The sequence below is a fragment of the Bombus vancouverensis genome, chromosome 15 (assembly GCF_051014615.1).
Source record: "Bombus vancouverensis nearcticus chromosome 15, iyBomVanc1_principal, whole genome shotgun sequence".
Lineage (NCBI taxonomy): Eukaryota > Metazoa > Arthropoda > Insecta > Hymenoptera > Apidae > Bombus > Bombus vancouverensis.
The window spans coordinates 12614165-12632558 of NC_134925.1; the positions used below are offsets into that span (position 1 = coordinate 12614165).

At 39.8% G+C, this 18394-nt stretch overlaps 6 protein-coding genes across 7 annotated transcripts; 2 read left to right on the top strand and 4 right to left on the bottom strand.

Moving 5' to 3' along the window:
- Window positions 1-627: 627 nt before the first annotated feature.
- Window positions 628-1400, bottom strand: LOC117160504 (carbonic anhydrase 7). The gene is made up of 5 exons (XM_076625086.1): window positions 1385-1400; window positions 1132-1317; window positions 902-1043; window positions 708-798; window positions 628-636 (listed from the first exon to the last, which is right to left on the bottom strand). Exons 1-5 carry the CDS (start codon window positions 1398-1400, stop codon window positions 628-630), a joined length of 444 nt encoding a protein of 147 aa, XP_076481201.1.
- Window positions 1401-1552: 152 nt separating this feature from the next.
- LOC117160466 (MYCBP-associated protein) lies at window positions 1553-3521 on the top strand. Its single transcript, XM_033341193.2, has one exon. It carries the CDS (start codon window positions 1553-1555, stop codon window positions 3461-3463), a length of 1911 nt encoding a protein of 636 aa, XP_033197084.2. The 3' UTR covers window positions 3464-3521.
- Window positions 3494-5968, bottom strand: LOC117160470 (carbonic anhydrase 2). The gene is made up of 7 exons (XM_076625174.1): window positions 5820-5968; window positions 4818-4952; window positions 4390-4534; window positions 4217-4322; window positions 4019-4121; window positions 3749-3885; window positions 3494-3673 (listed from the first exon to the last, which is right to left on the bottom strand). Exons 1-7 carry the CDS (start codon window positions 5842-5844, stop codon window positions 3566-3568), a joined length of 759 nt encoding a protein of 252 aa, XP_076481289.1. The 5' UTR covers window positions 5845-5968; the 3' UTR covers window positions 3494-3565.
- A 300-nt stretch (window positions 5969-6268) lies between these two features.
- Window positions 6269-9588, bottom strand: LOC117160503 (uncharacterized). Its single transcript, XM_076625087.1, has 9 exons — window positions 9114-9588; window positions 8548-8901; window positions 8171-8407; window positions 7309-7470; window positions 7073-7238; window positions 6894-6999; window positions 6707-6809; window positions 6478-6614; window positions 6269-6406 (listed from the first exon to the last, which is right to left on the bottom strand). The coding sequence occupies exons 1-9, from the start codon at window positions 9169-9171 to the stop codon at window positions 6287-6289; spliced, it is 1443 nt and encodes a 480-aa protein (XP_076481202.1). The 5' UTR covers window positions 9172-9588; the 3' UTR covers window positions 6269-6286.
- A 165-nt stretch (window positions 9589-9753) lies between these two features.
- LOC117160469 (carbonic anhydrase 1) lies at window positions 9754-11391 on the top strand. The gene is made up of 5 exons (XM_033341198.2): window positions 9754-9811; window positions 9889-10158; window positions 10519-10775; window positions 10922-11146; window positions 11233-11391. The coding sequence occupies exons 1-5, from the start codon at window positions 9754-9756 to the stop codon at window positions 11332-11334; spliced, it is 912 nt and encodes a 303-aa protein (XP_033197089.1). The 3' UTR covers window positions 11335-11391.
- A 406-nt stretch (window positions 11392-11797) lies between these two features.
- Window positions 11798-18309, bottom strand: LOC117160467 (tetraspanin-11). 2 transcript variants are annotated; one of them, XM_076625173.1, is made up of 10 exons: window positions 16989-18309; window positions 16799-16866; window positions 16097-16180; window positions 15066-15160; window positions 14796-14981; window positions 14043-14165; window positions 13773-13826; window positions 13610-13702; window positions 13169-13252; window positions 11798-13097 (listed from the first exon to the last, which is right to left on the bottom strand). In XM_076625173.1, the coding sequence occupies exons 3-10, from the start codon at window positions 16098-16100 to the stop codon at window positions 13035-13037; spliced, it is 702 nt and encodes a 233-aa protein (XP_076481288.1). In that variant the 5' UTR covers window positions 16101-16180; window positions 16799-16866; window positions 16989-18309; the 3' UTR covers window positions 11798-13034. The 2 variants fall into 2 exon arrangements, with proteins under 2 accessions (XP_076481288.1, XP_076481287.1); XM_076625172.1 differs by having other exon boundaries at window positions 15066-15278.
- Window positions 18310-18394: the final 85 nt, after the last annotated feature.

Below are 18394 nucleotides of genomic sequence, written 5' to 3' on the forward strand. Positions count from 1 at the left end.
CTAAAGTTCCTTACACACGTTGGGTCTAAAATCGCAGTTTTTAACGGTAACCGGCAACGCTAACGACGTCGCCGACAATTTTAGACAGCGATCACATTTTTGGCGTTACTGTTCTCTTCGGCTCTACTCGGCGACAGATTTCGTGGAACAGGTAAAAGCGAAGCGTACGTCGATCCTGATGGACAAACGTGAAAAACGTTTCTCTCTCGTTTCCCTTTCACTGGGCGTATATTCGATAGAATGGCCATCCCTTTTTTATCGTTTAAAGTGCGAAACTCTGCAATCTTAGCGAATACACGGCTGTATACAGACTTTTGCGGATACGATATTAAGGATCGCGGACTACACGATATTAACATCGAGTTACTTGTTTGGCAGAAATTCCAATTGGTTCTCTGCAAATCGTCCAGAGAATATTATGCGTATTTTGCGCTGTTTTTATCGAACCGCAATACAAGAAATAGTCTTGTGAGAAAGATCGTAAAATGTTTGTTAATTTTGAAGGAACTATACGAACCGAGGAATGCGCGGCACGAATAACAGCCAAATTATTTACGATCCCGCTCATAAATTCGTTTGGTTCATCCTGTAACTAAGTAGAATCGTGGTGTTATTACCTATGAATTTTTAGACATCCTAAAATGATACAACTTATGTGTTTCGTTCAATGTAAGTATCTGTGAATTCATCACCTTACAGAAATATACCAAAACAGTAACGCCATTAGGTCGTCGAAGTGCCAATTCTAATGTTTCGTATTCTTCCTTGAAACACACAACATGCAGTTCCATAGCCATACTTTGAATGAAATTTAATCGAATTCTAAATTTAGAAACTTTTACGATAAACCAAAGAAAATACGCGATACGTTTAGTGGGACGATTTAAAATAGATTTCAAACCTTGCACCATCGACGGTGTGCTCACTGCCTCTCATTTCATTCTCTCCCCAATGAAAGTGAACTTGCGCGAACGTATAGTTTCCTTCGTACGGTCCTCCAGAAAGATAAGGACGTCCCTGCGGCCATTTCGCGCTCAAAATTACTACCGACGAAATGAATTTCGGTAGTTAACGAGTTAACATGTAACGCATATACATATGTATCGATTATCATCCCTAACGGAATATTACCCGTTAATCCTGTGTTAGTAAGTTTCAATTTTCTCGGTGCTATATCGATACCAATCCACTTCAAAGGATCTAACTCGATAATTCTCATACGGCCAATGTCTAAATCGATCGGAGATTCTAACGCATGTTCGCTATCGAGTAAGTCTTGAAGCAACTTGGCATCTCGTTTGTAACCGTCGTTCGCTTCTGTTCAAATAATTAATACGCGCGATAAACAGGACGAATTGCAAAAAGGTACAATAATTTACCTTACCTGTTGTTAGGCTCATTTTTTATTTAAACGAAGTTAAAACCAAGTGATTCGATTTTGATTTTTCTATAATCGAAATAGAACTTTGTCGAAGGTTCAAGTAATTGAATATTTTTAATACCAGAACATAAGATTATCTATGATCTGTTCAGATTTTTCTCGAATATATATATGGATTATGCGCGAAAGATTGGTAAATCGGATGAGCCGAAAAAATGGGTGAAACAGTTTACGACAACGGTGACAGCACGCGATGGACTTATGAGTCCGCAGTCGATATTTCTGGAAGATCGGCGCTTGGCGAATTGGCGGAGATGGTTAGACAGGCGAACGATACAATATAAGCGCATTACGTCTACGACCGGTCGTCATCGAAATGATCAAATTCTGAATTCTTGCGAAAAGGTACGGCCACTGATCGAAATGAGAAACTTGATAGATTACGCGACAGTGCCGATACCAGTTATACCCGATAAATATCGAGGTGGTACGGAATTTTGGAGGACCCCGAAAACACTGCCTAAACGTGACCCGTGTTTGCCAGATATTACGTTTACACCGAGTAAAAAGGAGCTAAATGTAATTCCGGAATTGACGTACGTCGACTTGCCCGAATTAATAGAGAAAGAAAAAGATTTGGTCGGCTTGAAATCGAAGGAACCATCGTGGGGACGCAGTCGGTACTTGAAGAGAAGAGAGAAGGAGTTGTCGAAAGAAATAGCGATGCTCGTGCCGAAACAACCAGAAACGAAAGACTTGGCAATCAGGAATTCAATCGCAGCGATAAAGGAACCGTTCGCGAGAATTCCGCCGATAACAGTTTCCGATACAGAAGGGAAAGAACAGGACGCAGGATTCTGCTGCGATTGTTATTCCGAGCAGGCGATCGTCCTGAAGATCCAAGATCGTGAAATCGTTTGGCGGAACGTTTCATCGAAGCAGGACCGCGCGCAATCGGATCCAATCCAGTGGAATTTAACATTTTGTGGAAAAATTAACGAAAGGACGGAGAAAGAAATCGTGTTCGAGAACAAAGGAAATCGCGTAATCGTTTACCAATGGCGGGACGCAACGTTTCGATCTAACGCAATTCCTTTAGCCAAACGAACCAGTTCTTTCTTTTTTAACAAAACGAAAGGAGTGATCCTTCCAGGGCAAATTGTCAAATTAAAGATATGGTATCTCGGTGTCTCTTATGTTTCTACCGAATTCTGGAAACTTACGACCGATCCAATCTTGTGTTCCTCTCCGTTGGTATTTCGATTTTGGGGTTGCGCCGAAACCCCAAACGTTCTCCCAGTAAACTTTCGTCCTGCACAAATAGTCGATAAATACTTGAATCGTTGCATTCGAAATACCGTGATACGAGAGATAATTAACGATATTATGGAAAATGTGAGTTTCGCTAGACATCCGGAACCTGCGTACGGTAGCCTATTTTTAGAGTCAGAACTATTCGCTATTCAAAATTCACTGTGCTTTTACAATCCGACGCTTACGATAGAATTCCACAAGATTTACTACAATGCGACGAATCAAACGAAGCACCGTTGGAACATGCTGTTAAACGATATACGAGAAATCCTATTGAAGATCAAAGAACCGGAACGTAGGAATATAATATTATCGCAATTCACTGAACTTTATAAAGAATGTTTGCAACCCTCGTTGTACAGATGCGTGCGATATAACAAGTACGAAACGATATACAATTTGCTTTGCTCGTTTTTCAATTTGTTCGAGATGGAAAGCGAGTCGGCAAGAAACGCTTACCTCGTGAACGAATATAAAGAAACTCCTGTTATGGCTCCGCAAATGAGTTATACGATGTCGATGAACGCATCTCAGCCATCCGTTAAGAGCAATAATTGGCGAAATAGACGAGGAAGGAAGTCGAGTGTTCGTTCGCAAAACAGTCAGGTTCGGACAATTACGGAGCAAAGAAATCGCACAGTTCCCGCCAATGATTCTCTTTATAAAGAAATATTTTTTATTCGTATTTATGAACTTTTGGGAGAAACGATAACACGAATATTCGCATCTATCGAATCGTTTGATAATTTGAACGAACGTGATAAATAAAGTTATTTAATAGAAATAACAACGATTCACTGTTCCCTCGTATATTTTACCAGAATGTACCAGAAAAAGACAGACACAGAACGATCGTGACTTGAAATTAACTTAAGAGATTGCCAAAAAGATTTGCCTGCATCTCAGTAATTGTATTTCTCGCCAGTTTGTCTTTATGTCGTTTCCATCTCTATCTCTCAGTCTTCGAAACTCTTTTATCTGTGAATTAATTTTAATCAACGTAGTCTATGTGATATCGTACATAAGTATATCAGTGACGTTAATGCAACTCACTTCGCTGGCTCGTATAGGTATAACTACGGGAAATACGATCCAAGTAACGCACTCTGGATATTCACCGATATTGTACGATCCTGCATAAGTATAGTATCTAGTGCAATACGTTGACCAGCGCATCCATGCTAAACAGTCTACGAGAAACATGACCAAAATATCGAGATATTTCCTTCGATTACAATCTTAACGAATAATCTTAATTGACATTCTTCTATGTTCTTAAATATCACTTGGCAAATATTATGCCAAACTATATTCAACGCTTACTAGGTGGTATTTTCGTTTCCATGTCTGGATCTAGAATATACTTCAAGTGCTCCGTTATCCTTTCCAATTGCGGATTAATGCAATTACAACAATCTGGTTGGACCTTTTTTTGCAATTAGGCAAAATTTGTACTCCCAATGGAAAAATACAGAAACTAAAGTTAGATAGAAAAATAATTTCAACGTTGAAGTTTCGTACTAGAAATAGGTATGCCAAAATGCAGAATCCGTCCTTATGTCTGAAACATTCTTCCACGGTTACATATTTTCTGTTCCAGTGTACCGCGTGACTTTCCATCGAATACCTCGATAGCGTAAAAATCGTATATGTAATGAAAAGGAACGTGAAGTTTAGTTTCTTCTTTGTTTTACCAAGTATCGTTGATCGTGTGCTCGGCACCTTTGCAATTGTCTTCGCCCCAGTGAAAATGCACATCCATTAACTCGTATATGTCATCCGAAAGCGGTCCGCCACAAATTGTCGATGGGATTCTATTTCCAGTTAACCATATTTTTGCTAAATATTCAAAAAACGCGTTAGAATTTGGAACACTTGTATATCTCGTCTTATCCTAACATTATGCACCGCTGGATCGAATAACTTTTCCGAAATATTAAAAAGTATTCGGCATTACATTGGCTATGGATATCTAATGCGTATACAAACATAGACATAAACATAGCCAAAGAAATAGACATAGAAATATACATAGTAGACATAGATGCAGATACAGATACAGATACAGATATTGACATAGACATAAATTCTACTTTCGATACTGTAATATTTCACCAATTACCTGTAGTTCCGGTGTTTAACAGTCGTGCTTCTCCATCGTTTAACCAGTGACCATTCAGGACAAGCGGAGGATATTTGCGTTTTCGTACTAAACGATCGTCTAGATTAATCGGAGATTGACCCGTCGTTGGTAAGCCTGAAAGAAAAATTACATTTATAAATAGGAATATTTGCACTACATGCATATACATATCTATACATATGGTATTTAGGCGTCGCCTTTTAATTTCTTCCCTATCACTTAGTCGCTTTTTAATACCAGTATGATCGATATTTGTTCCTTTGGCTTTAAAAGTTTACGCTTGGGAATATATTTTCTCGTTTTTGTCTCAACCATATCTTAATTTTATCACTGATAATCTTTTTTAATCACCCATTTTCAGATTCTAGGTGTTGTATCATTTTTTCCATTATCATCTTTTTTCTGCTAGGTCTTAACTGATAATTTCGGTGTAAAATTTACTACTCTTTCGTCACCCATAAAGTCACGGTGTCTTTCAAGCAACTTTACGACTTTGGCTTTCACAAAGGAACCTTCGACATTTAAATTGCCTTTGAACGACGATTCCTTAATTTTTTCCATTTTCACTGTACCAGCTTGTTTCTCTACTTTCGAAGAGATCTCGTTAAGAGACGGTTTGCATTGGCCGGTATGTTCGGGTATATCGGCGGTATTGGCGATGTATTTAAAATTTGAATCGTTTGATGATTCACCGTGGTTTACTCCGCTGTCATTTAGGTTAGCTGATCTGGAGTTATTCAGCAACGTTAATCACAATACCCACAGAACCAACTATATAAAGTACAATAGAACACAGAACAGCGAGATCGTAAAGGGCACAAGAATCGCTCAAACAAAGGAGGGACTGCGCGTAGCAAATATGCTTTTCTCAGCGTACGTGTATCGCGAAGTATCGGGTAATCACTGCGCGGAATATACATATATTTATGTACGTGTATGTCATATAACCTAATGAAATATTAAAAGCTCGGATTATCTTACCAATCAAACCTGTATATTCGGACATCGTTGTGAGGTAAACTGAAACTTTACGGAGTTAGTGGTGTTGTAGATTCAGACATATCTGTACGTTTACTTGTTCTTTAGGGATAGCATTGTGAATAAGATATTGCGCGTGTCGTGTAAACGAGGGAACTGTGTTCTGTGTGACACATTGATAAACAAGTAAATTTTCAAATATCGTTTAAAAATGTTTAAAGCATTGTTCGGAATGTATTTCTAAAGGTAGGAAATATGATGAACATCTTTTGATCATATCTTTTGTATCGTAAATTTTATACAACGAAACGTTCGGATTAAACAGAGGATTACAATTACTTATTCCGTTAGTTATCATATTTTTATTTATTTTTACGAAGCAAACGCGTGAACCATTTTGTAAGCGATATTCACATGATAACAGATAAGTAAATGATAAAGTAATTATTTGTCCATGCATTATTCGTTTCTCATGTTACAGCAGTATCCGTAGCAAATAGAATTCTTCTTCTATGAAGATTTTGTTGTTGTCTACAATTTCCCGATATGTTTTTCCACTTGCCATCGTAAAGATTCCTAAATGCGTCTATCTAGCGTAAAAATAAAAGATAACACGATATCGTGTGTTACATGGAACAGCCTACGTTTTAAATAAATATACCTGGCGAGCGGATATTTTCGTAATGGTAGATGAAATAATCCAAATAACGCATTCGCTATATGGTGGAACGGTAAGAGAACCTGGATATGTGTAATAGCCATGAGCCCTGCACGCTTCTAACATCCAAAGCAGACAATCTATTCGAGAAAAATTTTACAAATTTTCCAAAGAACGAAAATTAGTAGGAAAAGGGAAGAAGCTAATCGTTATTTTACTAAAATTCCGTTACCAGGTGGAATTTTGCTACTGCTTCCCATTCTTTTGATACTTGTCAGGTTATCAGTGATTTTTGTCAGCGAAGGATTATCAGGAATTCCAGGGCAGCCAACCACCTATTTTCGATATTTTATTTTTTGAAATACGCATGTGTACAACGTAAGTAAATCGATTGGGTCGATTATAAGAAGCATCCGTACTTGCATGAGGTAGGAGAGCACCGCAATTCCATCTGGTTTGTCGAAGCACTTCTCTATCGATCCGTAACGAGTGTTCCAATGCATTATCTGTGCCTCCATGGAGTACCTGCAGTCGATAGAATGACTTGAAACGTGTGCGGAATAATACCGTCGCGATACGCAATGAGATAGTCTCTAACCAGATCCCGTTTATAGAATGTTCCGCGCCCAATGAATCTTCCGGACCCCAGCGAAATTCTACGTTCACGAATTGAAACACGTCTTTGTTCAAAGGACCACCTCGCATCGTAGGTAGCGTTCTATCGGAAAATTCTATACTCACTGAGAAAGAAGCGTTCTCATATCCTCGTGGTGCAACATTTAAACGTCTCTGATGTTAAGCGTAAATAAAACGTAGAAAAATTACCTGTCTTACCCGTATTCGTCATTGTAGCTGTACCTTCGTTCGACCAGTAGTTTGTCATATATAGAGGTGGAAATTGTTTACTCCATGTAGCTGTCCTACATAGGTTGATCGGCGATTGTCGCCATTTAGGCAACCCCGATGACGACGTTGACAAGATCGTGGTCTTAGTAGCTTAAAAAATCGATAACAATTCGAATTATTGAACGATTATTGAACGATTTCAAAACGTACGGCATACGTAATATACACGTCCCGACACATACGTCTCGTATATACGTACCTATGTACTTTCTTTTCTCTTTTGACATATTTATCCTATATGGTTCCGCGTAAGTGTTTAACCGAGTATCGCAAAAATTTCCATCTACATGGCCAAAAATGGGAAAGAGTGACTGAAAAAAGTCAATTACGTGGTTAAAAGTTTACCACGTTACCACATGTTTCGATCCTTGCCATGAAGCTTGTTGCATATTATTAGATATCTAATTAATGTAATTGATTACATAACGAAATGCTATCTACCATATCTTTAAGCAAGATATTTATTTTATTTTTTATTTGTTTATCGCAATCCTCAAGGACTTTGCGTTTCAGCTTTTCAGTTTGGCTTCCGGCTTACATCATATTTACTCGTCATGTATTTTATCTAGCTTAATTATTAGCTTAAAAAAAAAAAAAGAAAAAATTTGTGCGATAAAATAGAACGAGGCAACGGGCTATAAATTACGTTGCATATTCTCGATACAACCAAGTTATAAATCAAATTTTTATTCATCATACGTGAATTATACAGATGAGATATCACTAAAATACTACACGAGGAATCATTTAATAAATAGTTGTGATCGATCGAATACTTTTGACTTTTAATTGACATAATAAACTACACGACCGCTTAATTTTTGTACTTCTCGGCAATTTTCCTTGATACACATGCCCTGTTTGTCGCGTATCATACGAAACAATTCCGTCTGATTTTCTGAAATCCTCACTGGCTCCGGGAAAACGATCCAAGTAACGCATTCGTGAAACGGAAAGGTGGTGATCGAGCCCAAGTACGTGTAATAACCGGCTGTTTGACAAGCCTGTCTCATCCAGCACAAGCAATCTACAAACAAAACGGAAGAAACTGATAGCCAGTGATAATCCTTTGTACGATATATGCGAGCCATCGATTCGTCTTAAATATCCTTCGATGCATTCGAAACGCTATTTTAATTACTTGGAAAAAAAACGAAGGTGGCGTACTTGGTGATAACTTTATGTACGAATCAGGCTGTGTAACTTTATGCAAGTCGTCCGTGATCTTGGAAAACAACGGATGTTCGTCCCAAGTTGGAACTTGATAGGCCTGCAGAAAATAAGCGCAAATCGCGAGTCCGTCGTGTTTGTCCCAACAATTGTCGATCGTCTCGTATCTTTTATTAAAGTGTATCGCTTGCGCCTCCATCGTGAACCAAGTGCCGTTCAACGTGTGTTCCGCACCTTTGCAATTCGACGAACCCCATCGAAATACCACTTCCGATAGCTCGTACACGTCGTTTGCAAGCGGACCACCGCGAATCGTTGCTGCACTCCTATTACCTTCCAGTGTTATTTGAACTAGCAGATCGATCGAGGCGAAAAAAGAACATTACTCGATTATTTCCTTGTATTTAAGTTTCGAAATATGCACGTACGTCGCGTTACATTTATAGGAATCCTCGGGAATAAAAGGATTTTTTTTATAAAATTCAGTTATGATTCGCCGAATCGGTGTTTTTAAATCTCGGCACATGTTATACGATGTCTCGTAAGCAGAGATTGGTACTCACCTGTGCTGCCGATATTTCGCATTTTAGCTTCGCCATCTTGACTCCAGTGACCGCTCATAATAAGTGCGGGGAACTTTATCCCGATTGCATTGTTTTCGTCGATATCGACTGGGGATTGACCCCATTTTCGACGACCATCACCTTCGACGATAATGACGACAGTACGGGTAAACAATTTTGAAGGTTACGAATTTGCAAGGATATTCTTACCTGCACACTGCATTTTATTTCATACAACGATTGTTCTCGTCACTTTTAGATAACGAGTCGCGATTGCATATTATTCTATATTACGTATTATCTTATAGAACACATTTCGTACACATATTTTTACCACTGCAATTTAACTTTGCCAACTGTCAAAAAGAAATAACATAACATCGATCGCGGTATCGAGGTCGGAACAATTAAACCGCGGTTTTTCTATGAAGTTATATTCAAATAGACCGTGCTCGATATCCGTTGATCCTTCATTTTGCCCGGATAGCCAGTTGATTATTTTATTGGATGTTTTCTTTAAAATTCACAAGTGAAATTCTTGTATGTGTGTATAGATCTGTGTAAGAAAAGCTGTGCGATCGCATATTTTACGCACAGCCGAATGCGCATCACCCGATAACAAGTTGGACGGTCATTGAAAATGATAAATATATCAGCATCAGAATTTATGATCATATGTAGCAGCGTCCTCCTCGTTTGTAAGACGATTCATCCGTTTTTTCCCCACCTTATACTTTATCGTATCGTATTTATACATAGAATCGTTCGTTACTAGTTTTGCTGCTGACCGAAGTTCTGGATTGGACCCAATTATTTCCCTGGATAGAAAACGAATGCAATTTTCCTCCGTTCACGTTCGGTTATACGGACCGTAACGGGCCCCATATGTGGAAACTGCTGTATCCTGATAGTAATGGTAGCAATCAGTCACCGATCAACATCGCAACACGGCTCGTCGTTGTGGTGCAACCGTCCGAACCTCTTCGTTGGAACGGCTACGATAAAGGACCACTATCGATGACTATAGCGAATAACGAAAATAACGGTGCAAATTTTCCACTGGTTTAATAAGCAGAATCGTTGCTAACTTATTATTCTTTAAAAATTATGCAATCACACCCCTATCGCAGCTCCTACATACCTAGTTACACATGTACATTCAAAAGTTCTCCGTATTTATACAATATTACTTAAAAGTTGCATCTTCTTCTTTTCTCTTCTTTTTTTTTTTTTTTTTTTTTTATCAACTATGGTTAGAACGTTTGCAAGAACGTTTTGTCGTCAAGAGTTTCCTTCTCCATCGTTCTTACGTTATATATACTTTGCATTTCAAATTTGTTAAGGATCATCTCGGTCGTAATTTATCGTCCGCCGATCCTTTTAATAATCACTATTCAACTTGCAGTGATAGTGAGCACAATGTGGGGCAACTTGAATCGACCGTACATCGAAGGTGGCTGTTTGACTAACATTTACGACCTCTGCTCGATGATGTTTCATTGGGGACAATCGAACGACGAAGGCAGCGAACATACGTTAGATTACGTTCGATATCCCATGGAATTACAAGTGTGGCACATAAAACGCGGCTTTAACTCACTTTTGGAGGCGATTGCTGCTAAAGAAAGCGATGGCATACTGATCGTCTCGTTCTTTTTCCAGGTTAAATTGTATCTCATAGTTTTCCAAGTATCGACTAAACTCCGTGTGGAAGTAGAAAAGCTAGCTTTTTAATGAAATTTCATAAATTTTATAAACGATATAAAGTAGATCGAGTAAACGAATTAGCATGAAATTACTATGAATAGATTACAAACGCGGATAATCCTTATTTGGATCATATCGTGAGAAATCTGCGGCGAATCGTTAAACCAGGGACGAAGGTGCACGTTCCACCGTTTCCGCTGCTATGGATATTTCCACACTTCGAGACGGATTATTATACTTACAACGGTTCTCTTACTCAGCCACCCTGCAGTGAAATCGTTACGTGGATCTTGCAACCTGAACCGATCGCTATATCATCGTCTCAGGTAAAACTATCGCTTTGTATAGTTTATAACAATTACATATACTCAAATGCCTCAATACGTTTGCCACATATCGACTTTTACTACAGATCGCACAATTTCGACAAATTTGCTCACCGGATGGTCCTATACCGTTAAATTGTAGGCCCGTACAACCAGTGAACGACCGTAGCGTGTACTTTTATTCATAGTATTTGTTAACAAATTACAAAATTAATTTTACGTCTTATGCGTTTTCGTGTAGAACTATCAACACGCGTATATAGTCATTCGTGTTCCGTTGTAACGTTTTTCTACTATCTATGCGTATAAACTGATTCTTAATAAAATCAAGTACAAAGCCATATATTTTCTGTGTTTGCTGTAACGTCAATCGACATTGACGTTAGTATACGATTGTACGGGACGAACATCGCCTTTCAACCGTCTACTTCGTGGAGCTGCTTCTTCGTTTCTTCCATATGAGTGATTATATTACCGGCGACGAGAAGAATACGTGCGAAATATGTACAGCGCTCTTACAAAAATCGTGTAGATTCGATACGTTGCCCCGTTCGGGTAAAACGTTTCCCTTCCAATTGAGGAATCGTCTAATTTTCTTTAGCGGGACAATGAAATTACTTTTGTTCGCTGTTGAAAATATGAAACATCGAATAAGTATTTTATGTACAGAGAGCAATAATTTTATTGTTTTCCTGCTATATTTTACGAACGCGCCAAATACTTTCCAACAAATTTTATCAGAAAATAAAGGTATAACAAAGTTAAACTGGCTCGTCGCAAGTCGCATCAGGTATGTATCGGTACATATATCATCTATTTGGCACGAATTATTGTAAGATGCATGCATCTGTCTTCTTTTTCTTCTTGCGTGAACGTTCATTGCAGACACTATACCGGAGAATACATTAGATCTCTTGTTTCTCTTTTATCCGGATACACATCCAGTTTTCTCAAGCGGCTTGCGCTGGTATTTACGTGGATGAATTTATGAATTTCTATCGCACGCACACACAATATATACACACACACACACATATATATATATATATGTATATATGTGTATATTGATATCGGGTACATTCTCACTTCGATGGTGTATTTCCCCAGTAAAAAAATCACAAGATATTTTGAAACATATACGCTTGCCAATGTATAAGTCACGCGTCCACCTGATGTGAAAAATGAGATCTTGTCGAGTGAATTTCGCAAGCAAAAAAGTGGTGATAGACGATTCTCTCGCCGCGTTTTCTCGCTCCGCTCTTGGTTAGCACGTAAGTACATACGTATGTATTTACAGATTCGCCCGTGATAAAAAATTTACCACCTTACAGTGCGTAGGAATGCCGCAGTAAGAATATCGCTTTTCTCGTGATTTGCGAAAGCGAACGTCGTTATAGAACGCGATATAAAGTCCTATCGCAAACGTTGGTAAAACCGGAGTATTTCGTATTGAATTTCGGAGTGAATAACGTTTTATGTACAGTATCGTAGATGTTTCTCTCTCGTTCGAGTTCGCTACGATATTTTATAATGAAACGCGCGTACAAGGGACGGGAATGGTTTTGAAGGTTTCGAGCAAGCGCAGCTTTCTATTATTCTACGGTAAATGTCGCAATCATCGATTGTTTTTAAAAATAAAATCTTAAAAATCCTTTCGCCAGTGATTCGCGGAGGATGTCTCGCCAAATCTCTTATGAAATCTGCTCGAAACGTCCAGGTATTATCACGTGTATCGTTGTTCCCTCGATCAAATCGATTTCCATAACAAAATCGTTGAAACTGAACGAACGAAATATCAAAATAACGCGTCCGATTTCCTCGTAAACCCGACTAAACTGGGAACTGGAAATTGGCTTTCCTTCCGTTTTGTGCCTTTGGCATCGCCTTCTCAATCCACTTGCATGTCCCTTATCGTTCGACAAAGGAAAGCCGAAGTTATTATGCCGAATGTCTGAAACATACGAACGTATCTGCCATTAGATTTCAAGTATCTGAAATCTTGCGTATTCTGTGCAAACGTACTTGTATACCAGCCATTGCCATGCCCAGGAATACTAATGTGAAGCTCTCGCACTGCAACCAACTTGTAACTTTCGAGAGGCAGCCCTATAAAAACATTTCATAACATAAGAAATCAACCGATGAACATAAAACGTAAAATCGCTATTTAAAATATTCGTCGTTGGTAGATTTAACGATAAACGATAGCTGCTGCATTCTCTTTGCGCTTTCGATTCTTTCGTTAACCTGGCCGACCATACTGACATATATGTACGTCGTGCGCCGCAATTACTCGTACGAAAAAAAAAGAACGGTTTTATTCGGTTTTTAATAGGAAATTAGAATCAATACTAGAATTAATGCACGAATCGAGAAAGAATTGGAATTCCTTTATACTTCGCTAGATCAACCACGTTACGATATTTCTTTTTAAAATGATTAAGTCTTAGAGCGAAACTCTACCTCTTTATGTCGATATCCATCGTGACCCTCTTCGTCTTCCACTTGACACGCTATTTCGTCCATTGGTTTCGGGTTTAGCCACGGTTTCTCGTTCTTCCGCGAGAAATAAGAATTTCATGAATGCAGTATGAAGAGAAAGTTCAGACTCGATCAAATTACTTACATGTTTGCTGAACACTCTCGACACCACGCTCATTGGACTTCCCGTATTTTTTACCTGCGAGGTAATACGAATCATTGATTTTCATATATACTGACATGTGACTTTTGCTTATTTTGTAACGGTTTATATTGGCGGTTTTATTCGGCGCACAAAAATGTAAAAAGATCAAGCAGCAAATAGAATTGCGGAATATTTCGATGTATAGGATATGCTATAAGGGGGGGGGGGGGCGGGGTGTGTAATTATACTGCGAAAATAGCTTTTCCGTACCTCTGTATCTTTTAAAACGCAACACGTAAGCGGGACCTGCCTCCTGTTGCCCGAAATTTGCGCGTCTCTCCACCATGCCGTGCCATTGTAGTCCCCGTATCCGTGTATTCCGCAACAATTAAACTGTAATGGAACGATTCGTGTGCTCTTCGGATCATCGCAATGTGGTTGGATGAATGATGTACCGTGTCGTGCATTGGATGTCGCTCGGGCGCGAAATAAAATTTGCATTGTGCGGCTTTCGATCTCTCGCCGCTCGTTATACGTAGAGACGATCGCATGGAATTGCCTTTGAAACTTAATGGATATTTCCGTCGACCGATCGACACGCCGCGATTCCACGCGACGCGACGCGACGCTACGACGAAGGGATCGCGTGAAAACGTCGTTACAGATCGTCGAGCGGTTGCGCAAATTTGCAAATGTTCTCGCATTTCGGAACCTCGATAGCGCGATCGATTCGACGTGATGACGAACAGTCGAACGTTCTTACGTTTCCAAATATCGCATCTTTTGAAGGTGCGATGTCGTATACGACGTATGTACGTTTGTCACTAACACAAAGAACAATATGCAAACGAACAACTAACGAATAGCTGGCCGATCGAGCGAGAATTCAGGAAGTGGCTGCTAGTTTATGTCTTTTCCGGTGGTTAATCGATCGATCGACTAGGTGATATAACCAAAGAATAATTGCGCGCGATAAACAACCTCGGTGAATAAACGATCGATCGGTGTTGTTAGCAGTTTTACCTTATATTGCGCAAAGTCGAGACTGTGGCTGAAGGGTATGTCGCTAGTGGGCTCGTGACCGTAATCCTCGGCCAATTTGTTGATCAGCCGCTCCTCCAATCCAGAAAGTATTCGAAATGTCATTAGTCCACCGACGGCAGCGGTGATGAGTTCGGTAATGATCAGTGCCACGAGCATGCTCATGTACTGGACAGTTAAAAATGTATCGTAGACCTTGGCCGTGCTTCTGTTATAGGTGTAGCGCACGAGGTGCATCTATCGATAACTTACGGTTGCCAGTATGCATTGATTTCCATAGAGAGCAGCTCGACATCCGAAGAAACCGACCGTCAGCACCGTAAAACCGAGACCGACCAAGCTACAAGCTATCAGGTTAATAGTTTCGTGCGGCGTGGCGTCGGGCACGAAAAGATTTAACAGGTGCCCTTTGCTCGGTTCCAATAGCAAGCATGCCCCTATCATCAGTACCGTACACCCAGCCAACTATCGAGTAATTTCTCTTTATGTAGTCATCTACTAATATACTACTCTCTATAGTACTAAACCATTCGTAAGGTACTTTATGCAACCGCGGTACGCAACAAAATATCGTTTATGCGAACGAAATCGAACCTTTTGTTTTCGCCTTTAGACACACATGCGTTTCGGTCTTGTTAGCTTCGTATACTTCGATACGGTATTGCATCTCACGGTCCAGTGACATAAAATACCCTGTGCGTTTCAACGATAGTGTATCTAACCAACGACGTTGTTATCTCTACGTAAGTTTATTCAAAAATTATTCTACGTCTCCGAACAATCATCCTTAAAGCAACGAGACATCTGTCTTTCACAATGTTACGGTGTAAGACCTACATTTTTCCACTTTTTCCTTCGCTTTTCCTTCGCTTTTCCTTCGCCGAAACATCGTAATTTTATCGCTAACGATAAACGACCGATCTTTCGAAACCTAACTTTTACGTGCCGCTTGGCTTACTCGCTGTTAACTGTTAACCGAACTGCCTAGGTGATTGATTTTATCGATATACGTATGTATCAATGGTATACTATTAGTGACGATACGCGTTCGTTCTTTGTTTACGCTTTATCGGAAAATACCACGATTCTTTATTAAGTGCCGAATTATTCCTGTTTTCGTTTCTGCACGAAGAAATATTTCCGAATTCTTATCTTTATTTCGTACAAATATAAAACAGAAACATACAAAAGAAAAAATACAAACATCCGATCTATTCGTACGATATATGTATACATACATACATTGACAGATATAATCTGAAATTAATCGATTAATACTTTACCCATATCAATATGTTGAACGTAAATAGGACGAATTTCAAATACTTCATGTCGGTCGTTTTCAAGACATCAAATTAGTCATTGATCTGCAAAGATAACATCACTTGTATCAGTTACTTCAAAGCCTACGACGATGATCTCGACTTTACTCTAAGAGTTGACAAATGCCTTTCACTTGAATTTTTCAACATCAACGCTTTATAAAGAGCGCGATTAACAACGTGAATATTAGCAGAATGAAGATAAAAGCGAGCAGGTGCTGGCGAATACTTGTGACGCGATGCGAGCGAAGCGTGAGTCTGTCCACGTATCCTTTGATCCGCTCACGAGAATTAAAACCTACCGTATTTTAGAAGAACGAGCCTTTGCAATGGCCGTTGATTATACTCAAAGGTGCACGATCTGCCTACGCTTCAAAGGCGATTGAAACATTACTGCGAATCGGATATGCCCTGGCGCAATAATATAATACCTGTGTTTCAGCTTTTCGTTTCGATAGTTGACTATATTGCGCGAGTTAATGGGCTAAACGACGAAATGTTAAAACACCGTTGCAACTAATCGGGATCAAAGGCGAAATTGTCGGATCGATGCGTGCACGGTTCATATACGGTTATACATATTAATATCGTACGACCACGGCAAATCCACGATTAAGCGATCACAGGCATACAACTTATTACCAATTAATCCTAAGTACTTACACGCTTGGTAATTAATTAAAGTTCCCAGGAAAATCACGCACAGTTGCTTGCTAGACCTTCTCACGGCTCTAACGGACGAAAGAAAAATCGACCGCTTTTAATCGAAATACCACCATTGTGCATGCTACGAATACTCAAACGAGACCTTTCGCATAAATATTCATAGCTACTCTTCTATGATATTACTTGCCATATTCCAGCGGGGGATCATTCGTGTAAACAGCTTTTGACGCAGGAATAGGCTGCCAGTCGCTGGCCCTGTTGATTCTCCTACTTCCTGCTGACAGCTACTCGAAACGTAAGAGAAACAAAGAGGGCGGGAAACAAAGCGTAAAAAGACCAGTAGAACACCGTAGAAACAAAAACCGGAAAACAGATTTCCGATTATTCTTCTCCGTAGATCGATTCACGAGTAGTTCACGATTCGTAACGTTCGCCCATTCGCTCTCTCATTTTGTTTTTCACTTTTCTTTCGACTCCCGTTTCCCGTTATTAAATTCAAGCACGAGCACGTACAGCTTCCCGCACGCTGAGAGGGCGACCAAGGCGAAGTACACACACACACACACGCGCGCACGCACACACGCACACACACGCGCGCGCGCGCGCGCACGGCAATCGACGGAGCGTCGTTGGAGAAAGATGCTGGTTACCGAGAAAAATCGATGTACCGATCTCACGTGCCAACTGCCGGAGTTTCCGCGAGTCTCCTCGAACGGATCTCACAGCGAACACCGATAGAGAATTCCGCCGTGTACTATCGCGACGATACTGCCGAGGGTAAACGCTGCCAACTCCGACGTCATCTGCTTCGGGAGCGGTACGCTCTCTCCTTCCCACTTTCCGCTCATCTTCCGCCCTTACGTCGTCCGGTGGTTGGTCCAGATGCGGCTGCGTCGCATCGTAACAGCGCCGACGCGAGTCCTAGTCGATCCCTGCTCGCTAGTCCGGACGTTTCGCCACTCGACCAGCTTTCGTTCCGCTGTCAATGACCAACGTTAGACCAGCGTGGTCAATTGCCTAGCTTTCGCATCGGTTTACAAGTTTAATTGCTCCAATTACCAACGCTGCTTTTAACCGGACCGACCAATTTCGTTTGGAATCTTGTTCGTGAGTTCGTGTTTAGAGCTAAGATCATACTTGCATCGGCTCCTGTGATACATTTGCGTGCGTCATATTTTTTCGCTCCGAATAAAATTACTTAAAACTTACTTTTTCGAATTTCCGCATTTTCCCATTTTCCCAATTTTATTTAAAAATGTACGTATTGATAACATGAAAAAATTCTTCGCTTCCTATTATTTTATTTCTCCCTCTCTCTCTCTCTCTCTCTCTCTCTTTCTTTTTTCTCAAAGATTATTTCGATCGCGTTATTAATCGTTCTTTATTACCATCGAATAAAAAATAAAATCTAGACTTTGCAAAGACACGTATGGTTACAGCCTTTCTTTCGTCGATAAAGAATTGTCAAGAGAGTCTTGAATAATTACAAACGATAGCTCTAAACAGCGCTAATTTTGTTATTAATAGCATTTACCGAAACTGATTAAGAGTACAGCGAGCTGTCAAATTACATAGATTAATATAAAAGACCGA

Excerpts from the sequence above, each read along its gene's own strand:
- LOC117160469 (XM_033341198.2), top strand. The coding sequence starts at position 9,754 with ATGATAAATATATCAGCATCAGAATTTATGATCATATGTAGCAGCGTC. Across the intron at positions 9,812-9,888 it reads TAGCAGCGTCCTCCTCGTTT|TTTTGCTGCTGACCGAAGTT; the intron begins GTAAGACGATTC and ends GTTCGTTACTAG. Across the intron at positions 10,776-10,921 it reads TCGTCTCGTTCTTTTTCCAG|ATTACAAACGCGGATAATCC; the intron begins GTTAAATTGTAT and ends TACTATGAATAG.
- LOC117160467 (XM_076625172.1), bottom strand. The coding sequence starts at position 16,144 with ATGAAGTATTTGAAATTCGTCCTATTTACGTTCAACATATTGATATGG. Across the intron at positions 13,703-13,772 it reads CGAGAGTGTTCAGCAAACAT|AACGAGAAACCGTGGCTAAA; the intron begins GTAAGTAATTTG and ends TTCTCGCGGAAG. Across the intron at positions 13,098-13,168 it reads TGGCAATGGCTGGTATACAA|ACATTCGGCATAATAACTTC; the intron begins GTACGTTTGCAC and ends CGTATGTTTCAG.
- LOC117160466 (XM_033341193.2), top strand. The coding sequence starts at position 1,553 with ATGGATTATGCGCGAAAGATTGGTAAATCGGATGAGCCGAAAAAATGG.
- LOC117160503 (XM_076625087.1), bottom strand. The coding sequence starts at position 9,171 with ATGAGCGGTCACTGGAGTCAAGATGGCGAAGCTAAAATGCGAAATATC. Across the intron at positions 8,408-8,547 it reads GTACATAAAGTTATCACCAA|ATTGCTTGTGCTGGATGAGA; the intron begins GTACGCCACCTT and ends TTTTGTTTGTAG. Across the intron at positions 7,000-7,072 it reads CATTCTATAAACGGGATCTG|GTACTCCATGGAGGCACAGA; the intron begins GTTAGAGACTAT and ends TATCGACTGCAG.
- LOC117160470 (XM_076625174.1), bottom strand. The coding sequence starts at position 5,844 with ATGTCCGAATATACAGGTTTGATTG. Across the intron at positions 4,535-4,817 it reads GTTAAACACCGGAACTACAG|CAAAAATATGGTTAACTGGA; the intron begins GTAATTGGTGAA and ends TTGAATATTTAG. Across the intron at positions 4,323-4,389 it reads CACACGATCAACGATACTTG|GTATTCGATGGAAAGTCACG; the intron begins GTAAAACAAAGA and ends TACGCTATCGAG.
- LOC117160504 (XM_076625086.1), bottom strand. Across the intron at positions 1,044-1,131 it reads TACTAACACAGGATTAACGG|TAATTTTGAGCGCGAAATGG; the intron begins GTAATATTCCGT and ends TTTCGTCGGTAG. Across the intron at positions 799-901 it reads CACACCGTCGATGGTGCAAG|TATGGCTATGGAACTGCATG; the intron begins GTTTGAAATCTA and ends TTTCATTCAAAG.